At 36.6% G+C, this 21,267-nt stretch overlaps 1 protein-coding gene across 1 annotated transcript in view; it reads right to left on the bottom strand.

Moving 5' to 3' along the window:
• The window catches only part of MAP2K5 (mitogen-activated protein kinase kinase 5), a 244,151-nt gene that overhangs the window by 185,774 nt on the left and 37,110 nt on the right, over positions 1 to 21,267 (bottom strand). The window contains exons 5-8 of the mRNA XM_004687642.2: positions 20,033 to 20,073; positions 18,967 to 19,034; positions 13,270 to 13,318; positions 6,542 to 6,606 (exon numbers count right to left, since the gene is read on the bottom strand). Of these exons, the coding sequence (XP_004687699.1) occupies positions 6,542 to 6,606; positions 13,270 to 13,318; positions 18,967 to 19,034; positions 20,033 to 20,073 (223 nt within the window). The remainder of the gene's footprint in view (positions 1 to 6,541; positions 6,607 to 13,269; positions 13,319 to 18,966; positions 19,035 to 20,032; positions 20,074 to 21,267) is intronic.

Here is a 21,267-nt window from a genome sequence, read left to right on the forward strand (position 1 = left end):
TACTGCTGCTTTATTTACAATTGAAAAGACATGGAAACAACCCAAATGCCCAAAAGCAGGAGACTAGATTAAAAAGATGTGATACATATACACAATGGAATATTACTCAGCAACCAAAAAAAAACCACAAACACATGCCTTTTGCAGCAACATGGATGGAGCTGGAAGCAATCATGCTCAGTGAAATAAGCCAGAAAGAAAAGGAAAAATACCAGATGGTTTCACTCATAGCATAAGTATAAGGGACCAGGTGAGAAAATAACAATAATAATGAACAGCTATATACCAGAGACATTTTATGGGGGTAGAATGGAGAATGAGATAAAAAATGGTGTGGGGAGGGAAATGCACTGGACTATATGGTAATGGCACACAGGTGATTTGGCGATGGGAAGCCCACAGGGATTAAAAACTGAGATGGAAAAAGGCACAAAATGATGTAAAAATAAACTATTTTTTAAAAATTATGTTTTCCTTTCAGAAATCCCATGTCTTGAAATATTTTGTTTACTATCCAGCATTTAATTAGACAATTCATTTATTTTTTCATTTGATATAGCTGACCATCAGAGTTCTGATTTTCATGAAATCAGTCATGCTACTGTAGCCATCTGACAGGATTCTAACACAAATATAATGATGCAGTCAGCCTGTACAGTCACATCACAAGGGTAGAATATAACTTAGTAGTGCACGTGATCTCAGTTACCACCTCCAAGGCCCAACTTCACCTTCCTTCCCAATAAATACCTCATAAAATAGATAAAACAACAGAAAGGAAGGGAGGCCAACACCTTCGAGAATTATTATCCCTCCTCTCTTCTTACATTCTTCTAGATATGGTCAAATTCATTCTTCCAATCTTTAAGACCATGTGGGCAGGAGATGGGCTCCCTATTATACCACTATTTTACCCCAAATTCACGTTATACTCTTTACTGTATAAAGCAGCTAAAGGTGGAAAATTCATTACTAATTCAAACACTCAGACACTAGAATACATAGCTAACAAGGTGACAATCTGGGTCCTGACCTGAGTTAACTGCATTGAGGAAAAAAATAACGTGGCAGATGATAAGCCTTCCTGGTTGTCAGAAGGAATGAAAGGGATGGGATAGAGGTATTAGCTGGCTGATGGTAGATGGTGAACGGACATTTGGTGGTGGGTGTGGTGTGAAAAGATAACCTTGGAGTTTACACATCATTAAAAATTAATGTTACTTTGGCCCTCCCTGGCACAGTGGGTTAAAGCACAGCACTGAGAATCTAAAGCCGTTTCCGCATGGGTTCGATTTCCGCCTGCCCCAGAGGTGACCACATGGTATGGCAGACCTCTCCTGACCCGCCCGCTGCTCCCCTCAGCAGTGTACTTCGTCGATCTGCCTGTTCTGCTTCCCACTCTGTCTCTGGTGAAGCCTCTCACCGCCCCTAGCCTCTGGCCTGTACCCCAGTTCTGTATGCACAAATAAATCTTTAAAAAAAAATTAATGTTACTTCAATAAAAATAAATAATGTGAAAATATCAGAGAGCACTGCTAAAAGGGGTGGTGGTGGTGAGAGGATCCTTTGATCTTGTTGGTTAACTGACTTAGTACAACTGAAGTTCTAAGAGCTAAATACTGCCTAATTTCCGGGCCTAAAGCTTATGTGACTATCAAACAATGTGCAGAAGCGAAGTAGCTTGGATGACTTATCTTCATTATCGAATGTGTACAGCATAACTGGACCTGTTAGTTTCTTTCATTTCAATGTGAGATAGTATCCAAGTAAAGAATACAGTAACTAGTGGATGCTAAGTATTGAAAGTGTCAACATTCAAAAGAAAGATTTCAGATACATTCCCTTAGTTTAGAAATTTCCTATCTTCCTAGGTGTCAACCAGGCAGCTTTTAAAACTAGCTCGTTATGGGGAGACTCCAAATAAAGAGTCCAACTAAAACCTACTTGAACAAACCTCCACTTGCCTCATTCACATTTCATCTAATATGTATGCGTGGCACTAAATATTAGCTGCTGGTAATGGTAGTTACTAGTTACAGAAAAAAAGCCCTGTGCTTCTTATGATTATTTGGCCATGCGGATCTTATTTTTGAAGAACAAAGAATCAAAGCCTTGATTCCATATTTGGGGCAAGGAAACACAGACTCTGCTTGACCTTGAGAAACAACACTGCCTGGGACAAGAAAGGATGGGAGGCTATGTTGGTTCTGGCTTTGCCAGTGAGTGGGCACATGACTGTGAATCTGAGCTTTCCCAATGGCAAAACAGGTTTGATATTATACCAGCTGTCCAATGCCAGTTTGAAGGTAAACTATGATAAAGAGAAAACACTTTGAAATTAAAAAAATTTATCATGTGCATGGTAACATATAATTAATTTTATTCATGAAACAACTATAGAAGAAAATAATATACTATGTAACATAATAAATATTTATAATGCAGAATTTCTCAAAGTTAACAATAATTTTATGAGTTTTAGTGATGTTCTTCAAAAACAAAATCCCCATGGCCAAATAATCATAAAAAGCACAGGGCTTTCTATAACTAGTAACTACCATTACCAGTAGCTAATATTTAGTGCCACTCATAGTACTAGCTCTTTCTATGAACATCCAACTAAAGTCGTAACATGTAAGACAGGTATTATCATTATTATCACTTATACAAGGGGAAACTGTGACAAGAAACAGATAACTATCCCAAGGTCACACAGCAGCAGAAGAAGGATTCAAATTCAAAGTCCCTCTACTTAGCCACCACACATGCTACCATTCACTTTCTTAAATAATTTTTGAAATTTATTCTAACCCTCTCAGAGGGAGACAGAACATGTATTCTTCCTGAATTACCTTTTTTTTGAGCAACTTTGTAGCATGTCAGGCAATGGGACAATACAGAAAATATATTCATATTCATTTCACCTTCTGAAATTATTCTTCTAAGGCTTGGGTTACAATTTAATCCAAAGTATATCCACTATAATCTATTTCACCCAAATTAGTAATCCAAGAAATGCATTGCATGCATCCATCCCTACCATAACAGCTCAGGAGGAGACATGGAGGATTTCTAGACTTGAAGGATGAAAACGTGACCAACAATTAAATAATATATGTCCCTTGAAATTCACAACACCTCACCACAACTTAGTAGAACAACTAAGACTGGCATATTAAACTTAGTTATGCATTTATTAGCTTTATTATACTTTGCAAGAAAAAATTAAGTAGGCCCATTAAGCAGTTTTTGCTACCAATGAGTGGATTTTCCAATTTTTCTTTATCTTATTTATGTAGCATAGCCGGTAATATAATCATTTTTGTTGGGGGGGGGAGGGAAATTTTATACAATTTTATAGCCAACACCATTAAGGGAAGCTTCATATAGGACAAAGTCAATCATAACACATCAAACAGTTTTACAGAGACTTGGCAAAGTGGATTCTCATTTCTTGTTGATTATACCTTTTCTTTTTGTTTGTTTTTAAAAGAATTATGTATTTATTTATACAGAGGTGTATAGTCCAGAGGTGCAGGGGTGGTGGGAAGATTCACCAGAGACAGAGTGGGCAACAGAATAAGCAGATCGACGAAGTACACTGCTGAGGGGAGCAGCAGGCAGTCAGGTGAAGTCTGCCAGGCCATCACCTCCACAGGCGCGGATCGAACTGGCACTGAAGTGGCTGCAGCTCACTTGCAATGCTGTGCTTTAACCCACTGCACCAGGAAAGGCCAGTTTTTTGTTTTGTTTTGTTTTTGATTGTACCATTTCTTTGTGCTGGAGTAAACGCACAATATAAGAGCAGCACAAACTGAAGGCCAGGTGGAAATGACAGCCAACGATCAGCACAAGTGGTTATGCATTGGGTAGCTTCACTTTTTCTCTTAAGAGTCATCTAAGTGTCCCTCCTGGTGGCACAGCGGGTTAAAGCACAGCACTAAGACGCTAACGTTTGATCCCCACCCCGGAGGTGAACCACATGGTGCAGCAGACCTCTCCTGACCCACCTGCTGCTCCCCTCAGCAGTGTACTCCATCAATCTGCCTGTTCTGCTCCCCACTCTGTGGCTGGTGAATCCTCTCACCGCCCCTGCACCTTTGGCCTGTAACCCAGTTCAGTATGCACAAATAAAATAAATCTTTAAAAAAAAAATCATCTAAGCAATAAGGCAAATGAAACGTGTTCTTTTTACAAGAAGCATAGCAATGTGCTAAAATGATCATGGTATTTCCTATCACCCTCTGAAAGTAAGCACCGTCAAAAATATGCTAGATATTACAACATACATACATGAGCATCAGCAGTGGTAGCGAAATGAGCTCTACAAATAAGTTGTTAATATCACTACAGAGTTCTAGTGGATTAAAGAGCCTGTGCTATGAACATTCAGGAGGATGCTCTCTTGGACACTGCGGCCCAAGTAAAAGTAGCTCTAGTCATGCTTCTTCACTGAAAAAAATACAAATTTGGCAAATGAATAATTAGTGTTTAGTGGGTACAGGGTTTCAGATTTGCAAGATGAAAAGAACTCTGGGTATGGATAGTGTTGATGGTTGCCTAACAGTGTGAATGTACTATGCCAATGAAATATAGACTTAAAAATGGTTACAATAGCAAATTTGTGTTACTTATATTGTATCACATTTAAAATAATTCAAAAGCACATTAACATAAAGATTAAAATTTTAATATCTTGCATGTAATTTCTAATACAAACTATGTACTGGGATAATAGCTGGGTAGGTCTTTTGCTTTCTCCCTTTTGGAATAAGGGAGGGCTGTAAGTTCACAGTAAATCTTCAATTAAAAAAAAATACAAACATGTTCTTTGAGAGCTAAACATCTTAGCAAAGTAGAACAAATATGAAGTAGGTTAGGATTCAAACGAAATACTTTTAGTTTCCACTTGAAACCAGCAAAAGGAATCTAAAGAGTTGCTAGAAATCTTCCTGTTTTATTATCTCTAGCTATCAGCATAAAAGCATTAAGAAGAAGAAAGGTTGAGGTCTTGAAAACTGTTCCCTCCAGGGAACTCAAGAGAAGCAAATTGGAGTGTACATTTTCCTTCTTTCTTGCTAAGGGTAGCTGAAACCGAAGACCTTCAGAGCAAGCTAAAAATTCAAGTCAGATCAGATCAAGGGGGAGAAGACAAAGATGAAGGTTGCTATACTGGGGGTAGCCTGGGAAGGAGTGAGAATATGATCTAGAAGGTAACAGTAGCCTCAAACTCAGACATATTATGCATCAAATATATGAAAGGCAGGGCCTCAAGAATCATGTAAGAAATACTATTATTTAACTCTGAATTATCATAAAAGAAGCTCTTAACTTCCAGATCAATTATTCACAGTACTGTCACCTGCAGGGAAAAAATAACCTATGATACTCAAGAGAAAGGATTCACATGCTTGTTTGACCTATAGAGAGGACTGAAGCCCTGAATGGGTGACTGGGTCAGATGACTTGATGGAGCTTTTTAACTCTGAGGTATCTAACCCTATGTCAAAGCTGTACCTATGTATGGAGGTTGATCTAGGATTTTAGAACATGACCCTTCATGGGCATAATATAATAACAGGGCAATTTTATTTGTATTCATGTCGTTAAAAAAAAAAACAAAAGAATTTAAAATTCTAAGAACATAGCAACCAATTAGGAAATAAATTATTTTACAACTTTAAAGATATATATTAATATCAATGTTATAATATCTAAGGTAAAAGCACAATCATAATATGATGCAGGTTTAGTGTATATATGGAAAACAGCTCTCTGGAGGAAAGCTTTATTACTCCCTCAGGGCTTTCTTACAGAGTATGGATTTTTTAATTCCTAGTGGAATATTTTTCATACACCATTGCAGACTATTAAGTACCAGATATTACATTATGTAGTTTAAACTTTGCACTTCTGCATGAGAAAGACTTCCCTGTAGAGAGAACCATTTTTTACGGTTAGCATTTTTTAATATGAAAATGAACACTCCTTTAGGGTAAGATCTTTGCAACTGGAATTTGGGAGAATTTTATAACTTAACATATTCATCAATGTGTAGAAATTCTCTCAGGGGAGTAGGGTGAGGAGAGAAGGAAATACAACAGGAAGAAGGCTTTTTAATAACTTAGAGTGTCAACACAGGGCAAAGCAATGGTATTTATAAGGTTTGTCTTCCACTGGGCATAGTTGTAAACAGTCAGGGGACTAGCACAGGGTGCTAGCTACTTAAAAAAAATAATGCTGTTAAAGAGTGAAGGAAAAAAATGCATTAAACTTCAGGCCAGTTAAAGGTACACTTGCTAATGGTGGACTATTAACTGTTCACCCAGGAGAGATGCAGACTCAGAAATATTAAAAGGCAATATAAATGCACTTTTCCAAGCAATTCCTGAGAAAATAGATGTCTTGTAGAATTCTGGCATCAAATGCAGAAATAAAAATCTTAAGAGCTCATGGTCATGTAAAAATCTTTGCCACAGAGAACTTGGATACCCATATCTGGCAAAGTGGATAGAAAGTTTAAACAAAATTGACTACTCACTTGTAGACTGTGCCTCCGTTGCCGTGACCAAGGGTGTCTCGGTATCGTATGTCTTGTTCATTCATCTCCACAAGAAAGAAAGAAAAACAAAAAGGGTGTCATGCTGTGGATGGAAATGTCAAGGAAAAGAAACTCTGGGCCATAAACAACAAGCAGTCTGGGTCATTTCAAGTTCAGCTGCAAGAACGAGAAGATCAATACAACATTTGCTGTCCAATTTATAAAAGACGATACCAAGGGACAAAGTGATGGAAAGTTTAATGACAATTTGTTTGCCTGGGTCATTTCATTAAAGTTTGATAAAAGGTGTCAAAATGGAATGATATAACATAGCTCAAAAGGGTCAGGTCAGCGCTACCGATACGAACAGAGTCTCCAGCACTATATACAACCAATGCCAAATAGCACTACACATAACCAAAGTCAAACTTGGGAAGATGAGACAAACACACACACACACACACACACACACAGAGTGAGTAATCTAATGCAAGATCTGTAAATAAATCAGCCCCTGAAAACTCTCCAGGTGACCCTACAATTAACATTAAACAAACTAGCTTGATAACATTAATGATTTTCCTAGAGTACACTAGCTTTTCTTTGGAAATGCTAAATAAGGAGACAGCAACAAATGGGTAGAAACCATATTATGCTAATGGAAAGTGCCAAATCAATGCACTTAAAAATACATATATACTCAAATATTGTAATTCATACAGGGAAATATGTAAGTATGCAATTCTTAAAACTGATGTCATTGTCATAACTCAGTATATGCAATAGTATGCACTTCTTCCCAGGTTCTCTAAATCTATTATGCCAAAAATATTACTTTCATTTATATCCTGAATAGTGAATTATTTTAATGCACACAAAATGTTTTAGAGTTCTAAAGAACTCCCTAAATAATTATTTATCAAATCACTTTAAGACTAGTCAGATTATACTTGATGCATTCAGTAATTTTCTACACACTGGCCCAGCTGCTTAAAAATTAACTGCCAACTTTATTCACTAAGTGGATTTAATAAAGGTGTTATTTTCCATATAGCTAAATCTTGGGAAAAGCCATAGTAAGTCCTAAAAAAAAAATCAATTTCCAGGGAATTGCACTGCATTGCACGGGCAGAAAATGGATGGAGTTTTTAATTCAATATCACCTGGAAAAAAAATAGTTTGCTTGTAGACCATTATAGTAAAGCTTTAAATATTTTGCTCTATTCTAAACTTCTACCAATTGAATAAAGCAAGGTTTCATTTATCAGGGGAAATATTTTTCTTCTACATATTTCTGAGGTTGAGGCTTCAGAGAACTGTGATAATGAGAAGCATAGTGCAGGTAAAAAGAAACAGCTTCTTTTCAAAGCTGTTTTGCCAATCCGTAAAGAATATTGACAGATTAATGTATAAAGACCAATTCAGCACCCAATTTAATTGTAGTACAATTTGATTGATGCAGTTTGCAATCGGCTAATTACTATATTTAGGGGCAGGGGAGAAATGTCAAACAAGTCAGAAAAATTGGTGACTTTTTCCTATTTGAGGCAAATTTTGTTTTTCACTACCTTTATATTCCTAGTAGAAAAAAAGTTCTTAAATGATATGACATGAAGAAAGACTCATTGTTCCGTACCAAATGACAAATTTTAAAATAACGTCAAGAAAAACAGCACATAAAGTAACTTAGAATGCTAAATTAGTAGGATTGCTACTAGGTTTACTTTGAAAAGTAAGCACAAAGGATACTTATGTAAATAGTATCTATTGCAGGTACAAATAAGCTAATTCCTTTATAACATTTATTTAAGTAGTCTAAACCTGACTAACAACCTAATTTGTATCATTATCTTGCCTAACAAGCTACACCCTGACAATGGCTTGAAGTAAATTTCTAGGACAGAATTTCACTCAAGTCCACAAATTCTGTTTAGGGGTTTACTGAGATTTAAGGGTAAGCAGGATGAAGCGATGGGGTATATATAAGATCTAGACTCTGCAAAGGCCACAATCTATGATCATACACCTCTACCTCCACCTTTGCCACTCCATCAATGCCTTCCAGGTAAAAGGACCATCAGTTTCTTCTCAGAAAAATACACACACCAAGCCATAGTGATATTGTACATTCTAATATATTGGGATAGACCTTGCACTTTGGAGGTGGCTTGATTTTGTGGTATTTTATTAGCATAAAAGACGGAAAAGTCATAGTTAGGTATGTCTTTCAGCAGCTTCCATCATTATGATGCCAAAATCATAACAATTTTATCTTTAACATCTACCAGGTACAAAGAGAAGTGGAACAGTCATTCCCACCACCCCACTTAACCAGGAGTAATGGGTATCCCACTCAGGACAGGCTGTAAGTTTCAGGGTGGCAGGATGGGAATGTGACATGCTACCTATGCAGGCACAAGTGTGCAGTACTACATAAGCAAATTCAAGATGGAGGTCTGGAATCCCTCAGATAATGAGGAAAACTGTAAGCAACTCATAAAGACAAAAGTAGTTATAAAGAACAAGTTCTAGAACCATGTCATTTAAAGAAATAGCATTCACAATAAATGTTTCTATAATGTCTACAGACCTTTATCTGGTAAGATTTTTATAATGAAAAAATATCAGATTGGTTTTGTTTATTTGAGTTTTCTGATTTTTTATGTAGTATATAAGTATTTTTTCATGTGAAAAAAAGTTTGAAAAAGTACAAGGGCCAAGGTCATGAATTGGTTATAAATATCTTAAGAATTTCATAGCTATGAACAAAATTATTATTTCACTCGATCAATATCACTAAAGGGATCAGCAAATAATAATATATTTGCCTTTTTTAGTTTAGACGCACATTTTAATTAAACTTTTCAAAATGAAGCACAGAAAGAGTTCTTCTTATGACACAAAAGTAGAATTTCTAAAACTATAGAATACATTTATTTAAAGCATTATAGTTGGAAGCAAGTCTCAAAGAGTAAAGAATTTTATAGCATTTTGAGACTATTTAAGATTAATTCACTTAGGTCAGGTGAACTGGTAGTCAAGGCCACAGTTGGCCTCTCAATACACTCCACTCAGAGTCACACCTCTGCAGCTGATCTCATGTGTATCGGGCAGGGACATCCTCTTCATCTGTGGTCAGGTGGCCCTCAGGAAGGCAAACAATCAACCGAAGTGTGCTCACAAATGAAAAGCAGTCTCTTCCATTACGGTATTTGTTTTTATGAAGAGAAATAATTCAAAAATCGCATAGCTCTTCAGATGGGGAAAAAAAAGGTAAAATAAAAATTTCATTTTGACTGAAACAAAATAAATACAGCCTAGAATAGATGTGAGGAAGGAGGAAGAAAAAGCCACAGGAGTTCAGCTTCCCAGCCCTGGAAAAGATGACCAGCAATGGGCCCTTTGTGGAGGGCGAGGTGCAGGCAGCAAGGCTGAGTCTGTGTGGCAGAAAAGGGGTTGTGTAGTTGGACTTATACATGCAGACTCATTTATGTTCCAGTCTTCACATACCATCTGTGGTGAACTGGAAGAATTCAACATCTGTATATGTTGGTGATATACAGTTTTAAAACTAATTTGTATATTAGAATGTGTACTTTTCCCCCCAATTTTTTATCTAAACTCCAAAGGCATTTGAAGTTCTTGAAATAACAGCCAGAGATACAGCAGGATCAGTATTAGTTCTAGATCTGTCTGCTTACTATGTGTATACTTGATTTTTTTAAGGAATAAGTAAAGATTGGCACCCTCTCCTACAAAATCTAAGAAACAAGAGGGGAAACAACTCTAGATATGGCAAAGGCTAAAGTCATGCATCCTTGGAGTGACTGCACTTTTCTTTCTAAGTCTGTAAATTTACTCACTGGGCCATTTCTAATCAGTTTCAAATCAAGGGCCAATGTTGAAAAGATGATAAGGCACTAAAACTGAATTGAGAAACATCCTATCTAAGTGGTACTGATTTATAGCTCTCAATAAAACATGCCAAAAAAATCTTATGATTTGCTTGTTTTTAGGTTGGGAAAAAAGGAAACCTCCATCATAAAGCAGTGTAACAGGAAAACAATGTCTCCATTCCCAAGACTAAATGTTAAAACTTTTCAAAAACTGCTTGATTTAATATAATATTAATAAAGTTAATGGGGAAATGAAATGGAATTCAATTATGGATCACCAAAGAAAATATTCTTTGTTTATTGTCTGGTTGGGTTAAGAAGAATCAGTAGCTATCGCTTATAAATCATTAGAATAAAAATGCTCAATTAATCCTTATTTTGTATGTAAAGGTCTGACAGAAACTAGTCCTATCACCAGACCTTTGCTTCACAAATCGAAGCAATAATGGTTTCAGAGAGCAGTCACACTCTATGAGCAGACAATTGGAGAGATTTAGTAAATCCCACTTTATAGAGCAGAGACTAATCGGAAAACACAAGCCAGTCAAATGTTTCTTATGAACTGTTGACACTATATCAATGCTGAATCAATTGGTGGCATTTACTCTGAGTGACAGAAAAGAAATAAATATTTATATCACATAACCTATATCAATGAACCCAGGCAGAAAGCTATTTCTAACCTGTCAATATTTGATTATCTTGAAGAATCATGTCCCTTTCTTTTAATGATTAATATGAATTCCTTATTAAATCTAAGTGGAGGCTAGTGGGAAGGCAAATCATTATTAATGCTTGAGAGCATATAAACCATTAAAACAAAAAACTATGCTCAAGTGTTAAAGTATCGTTAAATGTGACTTACATCTTCCATATCAAGTGGTGTCAGTGCTCAGCCCAGAAATTTATTGACCCCACAACTGTACACAGTACCTCACCACAATGCAATCTTGCTCCCGCTTCAGTTACCCTACAGCACTGAGGAATGGAGGAATTAGCAGAAGGTGGTATTCTAAAGACTGCCAAAGGTAGGATGTTTTGTTTTGTTTGCTTTGTGAATAAAAGTAAATACAACAAAGGCTAATCCATAAAAGAAAGAAAATGCCATACTGTTTAATGTGGGGTTACTGCATTCCCAAGGGAAAGTAATAAACAATCTCTAAGTGTCAAAAATGTTTGTTGTGGCAGTCTTCTACCATGGAGAACGGCGTAACTGAGACCACTAAGATATTTATGATACTAGGTTTGTTATCAAAACACTAGAAACATTTCAAAATGTTTTATTTTTTTGCAGTGAAAATAAACTGTTTTTCACTTTGTAAAGAGGAAGCAATGACAGGTTATTTTCCATTGCCTGGGTTGAACAAATGTAGTTAAAGCTTCTTAATTTATGTCAATTTTGAAATATATTTTCCAGCTGAAGAACACAAGTGACTCATACATAAATTACAATTAGTAACTAGAATGCAAGCATGGCAAAGATACATAAATATCCCGGCCTCAATATTTCTGCTTTTAGTCAGGCGCTTCACACAAGTTCTGAATGCAGACTACTGGGGGTACATACACACGGTCCACAGTCGCAAACAAACCTTCGGCTGCTCTAAGTTAAAGTATTAGATAAACGTGATTTAAAATTTTGAGAACATACATGCAGCACCAGATTCTCCTTACACTGTATATAGAATATTTCTGGACTAGAATTCACACACTCTGAAAACAATCAGATGTCAGAACCAGATAAGCTTACTTTTTCTAACTGTATTCAAGGGATTGTGTGCTAAATAAGCCAAGGCTCCAGAAGCACTTCCATTTTAAAGCATGCACATCTATTAGACCACAAAGTTACAGGTGATATTAAAGAACAAGCATGAAGCCCCAGCTTTGTCTTCTTGACATGCTCCACTCCAAGTACTTGATTCATGAAATGCCAATGAAGCTTGGAGAGGTCAGCGTGTGAAGGCACTGAATAAGCATCTGAGATAATTAAGATTTCAGCCTTCGAAACATGGACGGGAAGTGAACAGCAGTTAAGAAAATCAATAAGAGTCTTTTATTTGCAGTGACACAGATGTCTCAGTCAATAGAGCCTAATAGGCAAGCTTGATCGCAATGGACAGGCGCCTGCCTCCAAGGCTATCAAAGGCCTTCCACTATAACAAACATTAAAACACATTTATGTTGCTATTGAAGAATCGAGGACCCTGTAGGTAGCTTAATTTACCAGTGTATGTTTAAAAGCACTATACTATTTCAGACGTGGCCATTTACTTGAATCAAAATTAGTGAAAAATAACTGGCCTGCAGGCTTGTTTGTAACCTCAGTGCCTGGGTTAGGTCATTCAGCTTGAGATGACCAGTCGACTAAGCAAACCAAGGGCTAAAGCTGCTAAAGCTCAGGAGTTTCAAATGCCAGAGGTTTGCTAGGATTCTGGTCCCCTAAAAAGTCAGCATTGGTTTCAGGACAAAAGAAGGAACTAAGCTAAGAAAGTAACAGTTTTTCCTTTTCTCCCCATAGATAATGAAAGAAACGGGCACCTCAGGATGTGAGGCCATTTCAACAACCCACGAGTTGACACACCTGTTCAGAACTGATTAACTCTTTTTAAACTGAGATGGCAGCAGGGTGTGTGCATGGCGCTTCAATCTGCTGGGAGTGAAACCCATTAGCAAGGTTTGAAAAACGTGCTCCAAATTGTTCTGCCAATCAAGTGAAGTCATGTGATTCATTTATGACGGGAGGAAATTCATTGATTCTCATTAAGCTATAGATAGAAAAACGGAAAAGTAACAGGTAACTATGTGAAAATCTTAATATGCCATGACACCTACCTGGCCATTGGCTAATATTTTTTTCAGTTCAGCAGATGACTTCTTTAAGCTAAAAGAAGAAAACGTAAGTTTTAGAAGTAAGGTCATGCACACTTATGAACACCATTGCAAATTTCAGATTAAAAAAAGAAAAACCTGTTAGATGTAAGTATGATCTGTACTCCTTATAGTCTTCCAAAAACAACTGGCCAAATGGTGAAGGATTAGAGACTAAAACCTCAGTAATAATTGAAAGCATAATCAAAATGAAGCTAGATTCTTATAAGGCCTACTTCAGGGACCTCTTTTTGGCTTAATTCTGCTGGGTAGTCTTTCAGTGGCTAGTTTATGTAGCAAAAGAAGATTACAGAATTCCAAAGGCAAAAGAGATAGGTTTAAGAGGTGATCATTCATTATTGTTAAGACTTACAATTCAGCTGCCCAGAAAGCAAATGCATAGCGGAAATAAATCCTGGTACTTGTTTCTCATTCTTTTAGAACTTCAATTTACTTTCTATAAAATAAGGAAACTATCAACTGCAGCTTTACAGAGAAACCAATAAAACAAAATATGACAAAAAGCACTATATGTCTTGCACACAGTAGGAGTTAATTTGAACTGCCTTGATTTTCCTTTTTTTTCCTATTTGAGACCCAGTTTCTAGAGTTATTTAAAAAATATGAAAATGCTTTTCTCTAACCATGTAAATATTTCTGTAGATAAGTCCAAGGAAATTGGTCAAGGTAGGTTCTACAATCCCAGCTTTATAATTAAGTTATATCTATACTTAGCCTTCACTGATGGCACAGCAGGTTGGAGCACTGCACCATGAGGCGAAGCTAAGCCAAGCTGTAGCTGCTTCAGTGAGAGTTCGATCCCTGCCCGGGAGGTGACCCACATGGTATGGCAGACCTCTCCTGACCCGCACACTGCTACCATCAGCAGTGTACTTTATTGATCCACCTGCTCTGCTTCCTACTCTGTTTCTGGCGAATTCTCTCACTGCCCCTGCACCTCTGGCCTGCACCTATTTCTGTATGCATACATAAATAAAATCTTTTAAAAATAGTAATATATATATATATCCACCCATTTGGTAGCATGGGAAAAAGAATACCAGCTCCTCTAATTTTTTTTTTAAGATTTATGTATGCATACAGAACTGGGGTACATGCCAGAGGTGCAAGGGCAGTGAGAAGATTCACCAGAGACAGGGGGGGGGGCAGAACAGGCAGATTGACAAGTTCACAGCTGAGGGGCCAACTCCTCTAATTTAAAACTTGTTAACTCTAGTCTTTACTCTACACACTTAACAAGTCAACTCTCCTCCATTGTGTTAGTTACGTGTATAGATGTCTTTCTTCCCATCCTCCCCCAGGTCCTGAGAGCTCCTGAGAACAATTACCACATCTTATACATATTTTATTAATCTCATGCCCTGCCCAACCTTTACCCTACCCCAGTGACTTGGCATGTGCTCAGTGTTCAATAAATGGTGGTCATGGTTCTGGTTATTTTTACATGGTGGTAGCAAAAACACACTCATTTGGTACATTTAATAAGTCATATTAAAAGAATCTCAGGCTTCAAGTTTACTTATTCTTCTTTCTAAATACTTCTTAAACCTGCTATGATCAAATTAAAAACTATGGAGCTTCAGCTCTTACTTTTATAAAATGTGCTCTTAAATCAAGGAGTCTAGACTTTAACAATGTCTTCCCAGCATAAGAACCCATGCACTAAGGCAGTAAGGTATTTTAAAGACTAGGACTAAAGATGAAACATAAATCCTCAAATCAACTGCCTAAAATTGGCCCACCTAAAAAAAATAATCATAACTACCTTATTAAGTAAATGGCCAAGCACTAAGAGGCACTATTATTTATTAGCCTGATTTAATCCTCGCAGTAGGATAATCCTGTGGGGTAATGATATTATCCTTAACTTATAAAGGAAACTAAGGTATGGACCTTGCTTAGAGTACATATGCATCTCTTACACACTCACGCATAAATATACACACAGATGCTCCCTTCCCCTTTCCCCCCAAGAAATAAATAATCTTATTCTCATAGATGATTTCCAATTTAATTGTTGCAATTATTTAATAATAAAAATAACCAAAAAATGCCCAATGTTTTGCCACAGATAGCAAGTTGAAGTAATATTTGATTCACTGCATTTACAAAACATCTTTTATCCAAGAAACATGCTGTCGTTCCTAACACCAGAGGAAGATAAAAGGAAAGTTTATTAATCATCCTAATTTTACAGAAGGAGAAAGCCAAGACATTTAGGAGAGGCCTTGGTTTGGCAGTGAGATTTGACTTCATTAATTATGGCTTAGAAACACCGTATTAGTAAATTCAGCTTAATAAAGTCATTAACCTAAGGTAAAAACCAATTCATACTTAGAGAGTAACAGAGGAAAAGGTGATTTCATTCACTATGCAAATAGCTGACTACCAACTTGGTCTGGTAAAAAAGATTCTGTAACCTGGCAATTATTTTGTGCCTCAGTTTACTCAATATTTTATTTATCTGTATGTTCACAGTGATTTTGAGCCATCCAAAATTCACTTTTTTAAAACGTTCTAAAACTAAAATGCGACTTTATTTTATGGCAATTTTATTGTGACCTGGGTATATAGCACTTTAAGAGGGACATTGAGGTATCCAGAGAAGAGCACAAGGGTAAGGGGACTAGAAATAATGTAGTATCAAAAAGCTGGTTGATTTGAGAGAATATGACCTCAAGACAGGACTTACATAGATTTAAGTTCATTCATTCAAACATTATTGACTATCTCTTATGTGCCAAGCATCATGCTGGGAATTGGGAATACAATAATGAATATACTCTAGTCACTGCACTTAAAGAGCAGAGAATCTATTGGGGGGCAGAGGTGATTATAACACAATGTGCTAACAGCTATATAAGAGCGAGCACAGAGGAATTAAGGAAATTCATAAATGGGTATCTGGTGAAATTGGAACGTGGATAATCATCAGAGAGCTTTTCAGAAGAAGAGAAGAGCTTTGTTTCAGAAGAAGAGAACAATTTTGTTCCTCAAGATAACGAAGGTCAACCAAAATGAAGGTGAAGGAGGGAAGTAAACGAGGGAAGCAAGAAAGAGGCAGCAACATGGCACTCTCCTGCTGGTCAAAGGACTTGAAGAAACACTGAGGAAAAAATCAACCCATAGGCCTGGGGTCTGTCTCCTATTCTGCTATCACTTCTAATACTCTCCTCCTCACTCTCCATCCTGACCCTCAACCCAGCACCTTCCTTGTGCTCCTGCCAAACTGGCCCATCTACAAACATACTCATACTAAGCTTCTTTTCCACCCCCAGGCATTTACTTACGCTCTTCCCTCTATCAGAAATGACCTCTCTGGCTTGTGACATGCCTAGATCCTTCTCATACTTCAGGTATAGGTGGAATGTTACTCTTCTTTAAGCACCCTGTGAAAATCTAAAAGTATATCTGAACGTTTTCTCTCTTCAAAACCTGTTTCCTTCATAACACTAACTGTAGAGTATAATTTTTTGTATGTTTGTTTATAGGGCTTTTGTCTGTATGCCTATTAGACAGCAAGCACCAAGGATAAGATTATGTTCCCAGTGTGTAGGAGATCAACCTAATGAACAGAAGGACTCAATGAATACTTTCGATTAGCTATCATCTTAGAACATGGCCAACCTAGGATGGCATATTAAAATCACCTGTAGGGGCCTCCCTAGTGGTGTAAGGGCTTACGTCTCAGCACTATGAAGCTATCCACAGCCACTGCAGCACTAGTTTAATCACCACCAGAGAGCTGACCCACATGTCTTGCCTGCTGCTCCCCTCAACAGTGGATCTCAGTTGATATGCCTGTTCTGCTCCCCAATCTGACTCTCTGAATCCTCTAACACATCCCGCCACTCGCACCTCTATCCTACACCCTAGTTCTTGTATGTATAAATAAATAAAACAAATCTTTAAAAAATTAAAATAAAATCATCTATAGAACTTTATCAAATTGTATTTTGCCCATGACAAATCATTACTGGAGCAAACTGTTATCACTACTTGGGAGGCTGTCACATCCCTAAGGTAGATCTATAAAAGCTGAAGATCACTAGATCAGACAACCTCTGAATTTCTGTCCATCTTCAAATGTCCTAATATTCTGTGAATATACATAATTTAAAAACAAAAAACAAAAACAAAAAACATGGTGTTATGTGTGAATCCAAATCTGAAAGAACTGAAAAGTTATCCTGCTTCTTCTCTGTCTTACCATCCTTTTCAACTCTATCCTACTTTTAAAACTGATGAAATTTTAACTAGAGCACCAGTGAAAAGCCCTTGTTTTTCCTCAAACTTGTTTTCAAACTGTTTGAAAATCTTTTCTGGAAATAGTCATAATAATTAAATACCCTGCCTTCTTTGTACTGAGTACAGTGACCTTCAGTCTTCATGCTTGCACTCTGCTGGACCATGGCTCACACACACACACAAGAATGTGTGTAAGAAGAGAGAAACCACAAGTACCTCCTGGCAGAGTCACCCTTGGATGAGAACTAAAAGACCTATCCCTGTGACTACAAAACTACTATCCAATTGCAAAAAACCTGGCTACCATATTTTAAGATAGAGTATATTGTATAAGAAGGAACTATAAACTGAGTGGCAGATGCACAGCAGAAAAGCTGGTGGATACACATTACTGACACTGCAATAAAGCAGTCCAGGAAGTGAGGTGTGGGGAAGGGTCAGGAGAGTAAAGAGAATCAGAGGAGGAGACTTTAAATTACCTCCAGTTAAGTCGCTTGGTTAAAAAAACCAAGACTCTGGGTTAAGTGGGGAGAGAGAAGTATGAAAGGCAACACAGAACCCCAAATCACAGTCCCAAACTAAAACAATTTACAGTTCCAAACTAAGACAACAACAACAGCTGGACACAGAATGAAAGAGTGTTGTTGTCTCTCAGCCACCAACATGAGTATCTACACAGATCATTTGCTTTCACAGGGTCATCATAAAGTTCAATATATAATGTTTTTTGGCTGAGTGATGTTACACTAACTGTATAACCAAACTCCTATCAGTTTGAGTAGGTCCTTCCTTCTACTTGGGAATCACAGTAATCTGGAAGGAAGTTCTCAGACTCAACAGAACACTTTAAATAGATTCACGTCTTTAATATCCAGCACAGGGTAGACCAGTATTAGCACAGACTAATAAAAGCTACCTTCCTTCTATCATAGCTTCACTCTTCTGTATTATGATGCAAAATTGAGCAAAAATGGTTCATCAGTTTAAATTTTATCACTTCAGTTTTTCTTTGCCTCTTTCTGATGATGTCAGTAGATAATAACACTGCCATAAAGGGACAAGTAGCAACAACAACAACAAAAAATAGCATTATACAACTTATAGACCAGATTAATCAAGATATAAAAATAGTCATTCAACTGTCTGCATCATTTGGAATTGAAGGAAAGTCACTTCCTGGACCAAAATTAATAGTCTAATTTCATCTCATGAGGTCCTTTCTCTTAGTCAGTAGGTAGTTAGGAATAGCAAACTGGTCAAAAGTCTTCTTAGCTACCTACATACTTTTTTGATCATATAGCAAAAAGATGTCATCACACAGTCCTCTTCCTTGCCCCACTCCCAACTTTGTAGATAATCATAATCTTGTACACTTCACTTGCTTGCTCTCACCTATTGCTGGGAAGAGAATCCGACACTACTGGGCTGCTGTGTTGAGAGGGTCCAGCCCGAGTATTCACCTACAAGAAAGAATCTTGATCAGTTTATATTCTGAGGACACATTTCTAATTAACCTATAATTTGCCACAAATTTCTCATTTTCCTATGAAGGTTAATTAGCTTGTTGCTAGACAGACCCATGGTTGGTGTCTATTCAGTATATAGGTTATAGAATTGTACAACCAGTATATTACATAATACTCTGTTTATGTAAGTATTTAAAGTATTTAAGTATTAAGATACTTAAATACTTAAATATTTAAATACTTAAATAGTGCTAGGAAAAAAGAAAGCAAAACAAGAAATTTCAATTCACTGTCTACAAATGAATTCAACTCTAGAAGGAAATATTCAGTTCACTCTTCTGTCTTGTTTCATATACAAAAACAAAATGTTAAAAAAAAAAATACATATCCAGGGATCAGTAGGGACCTCAAGTTGTCATATGCTTCCAGCTCTACAACCAAACAGAACACTGTAGAATGTTTCTTATTCACTGAAAAATGAGGCCTAAGTAATTAATTATAAAAAGCTTGTTTATAATACAATAGCCAGCATTTCTTTTAAATTTTCTGCCTTAAGCAGAAACATAGAATTCAAAAGATGCAGAACAATGAAAAGACATTAAATAGATATATGTTTCCAGCATAAATATGTCAAAAGAAGAGGGGGGTATTCTGTGTGCAATATGCTTATGTGCTTAATTAATCACTGAAATGAAGTCTGTTTTTTCACTCACATAAATCTTTGAGGAGCCCAATACCCACGGTCATTCTAAGAAATGCAACCTACAAAACAACTCCAAATAACAGAAAATGTGGCACCAAAACCCATGTATATATATTCACACTGAGCAAATATTATAGATGAATCCCCCTCCACCTCCCATTACAAAAAAAAAAAAAAAGGATCGCTTGTCAGAGCTTGAGAAAGTGCAGTTTTATTTGACATTTCAATAAGTGGAACACAGCATTACAAATCCATCTAACTTTACTGAAACAATTATTGAAATTCGTACCTTCAGGCCATGTATGTTCCGTTCCCCAGGAGGCTTGCAGGCTGAAACAGTAATTGACTAAATTGTAGAACACATCAGGGCCATTTACAAATTTGCTCAAAATGAATCGTTTAAAAAGAAATGAGGGTGACACCAAAATTAGCAGAGAGAAATGATTGAAAAGTGGCTCCCAAGACCCAAAGTGGGAATTATGAACCAGGGTTTTTAACTTGCAGGACTGAGCATTTATAAATGCAAAGAGCTTTCTGACACCACCTCATATAAATTCCAATTTCTTCTTAAAACATATAAAAATCAAGTTAACTGAACTAAAATGATTAGAGATCTTTCATATATCAAATTTCTACAATCTTTCCTTACTCTATTATATCGTGTACTGTTACCACTTAAAACTACTTTGAAAATAGTTAGGGTTTGAGGGTGGGGAGGTGGAAGAAAGGGCTTTTAATGCCAAAAAGATGTTTAGAGATTCCAAGTTTGAATACTAGTTTGCACAGCATTAGCAGTCACATTTATTAAATGTAGAGATATTACTAATTTTATTATATTTCCCATAAATCTTGACATTTGCTGATATTTAAGTGTAAAGACAAAACAGTGCCAAGAAAAATAGCATTAGTTTCCCAACTTGAGTTACAGGTTAGTATATTTCCAATTCAGCAAATGTTTTTTCATCAAGTGTTAAAAATACAAAAGCTTCCTGCCCATGTTAAAGGCTGCTTCCATCTGAAAACTACAGTGCCCTACATATTGTATGTTAAGGGGCCGTCAATTTTGATTGATTGTTTGGGGAAGGCCGAATTTGATTTTTTCTTTTTCTTCCTCTCTCAGTAGTACATGTATTTTGCCTGTTTCTGACAACAGGATGTAGAGGTGTTTAATAATAAGAAGTGGGTAATAATGACAAAGTACATCAGCTGATTTAATGATACATATTTCAAATACATTCATATTTATTATGATTTTCCTAGCAAATATAGCTAACCTTAATCAAATATTTTTATTTGTTTTTCTAAAGTACATTTGAATTAAGATTCTAAATTTTCTTTCCTTGAAATGGAAATTAACTTTTTGAACAAAACAGCTGTCATATATATTTGACCTTGGTCCTTGAGTGAACAATACTTCCTAAAACAACATTTTTGAGTACTTCCACTGAAATACCCACTGCTCTTACAAACTTCACTTAAGAAGAAAATGGCTGACTAAGGAATTAGAGACAGGTATGAGCTCTT

This window comes from Condylura cristata, unplaced genomic scaffold (genome assembly GCF_000260355.1).
Source record: "Condylura cristata isolate star-nosed mole 26May11 unplaced genomic scaffold, ConCri1.0 scaffold00023, whole genome shotgun sequence".
NCBI classification, from domain to species: domain Eukaryota; kingdom Metazoa; phylum Chordata; class Mammalia; order Eulipotyphla; family Talpidae; genus Condylura; species Condylura cristata.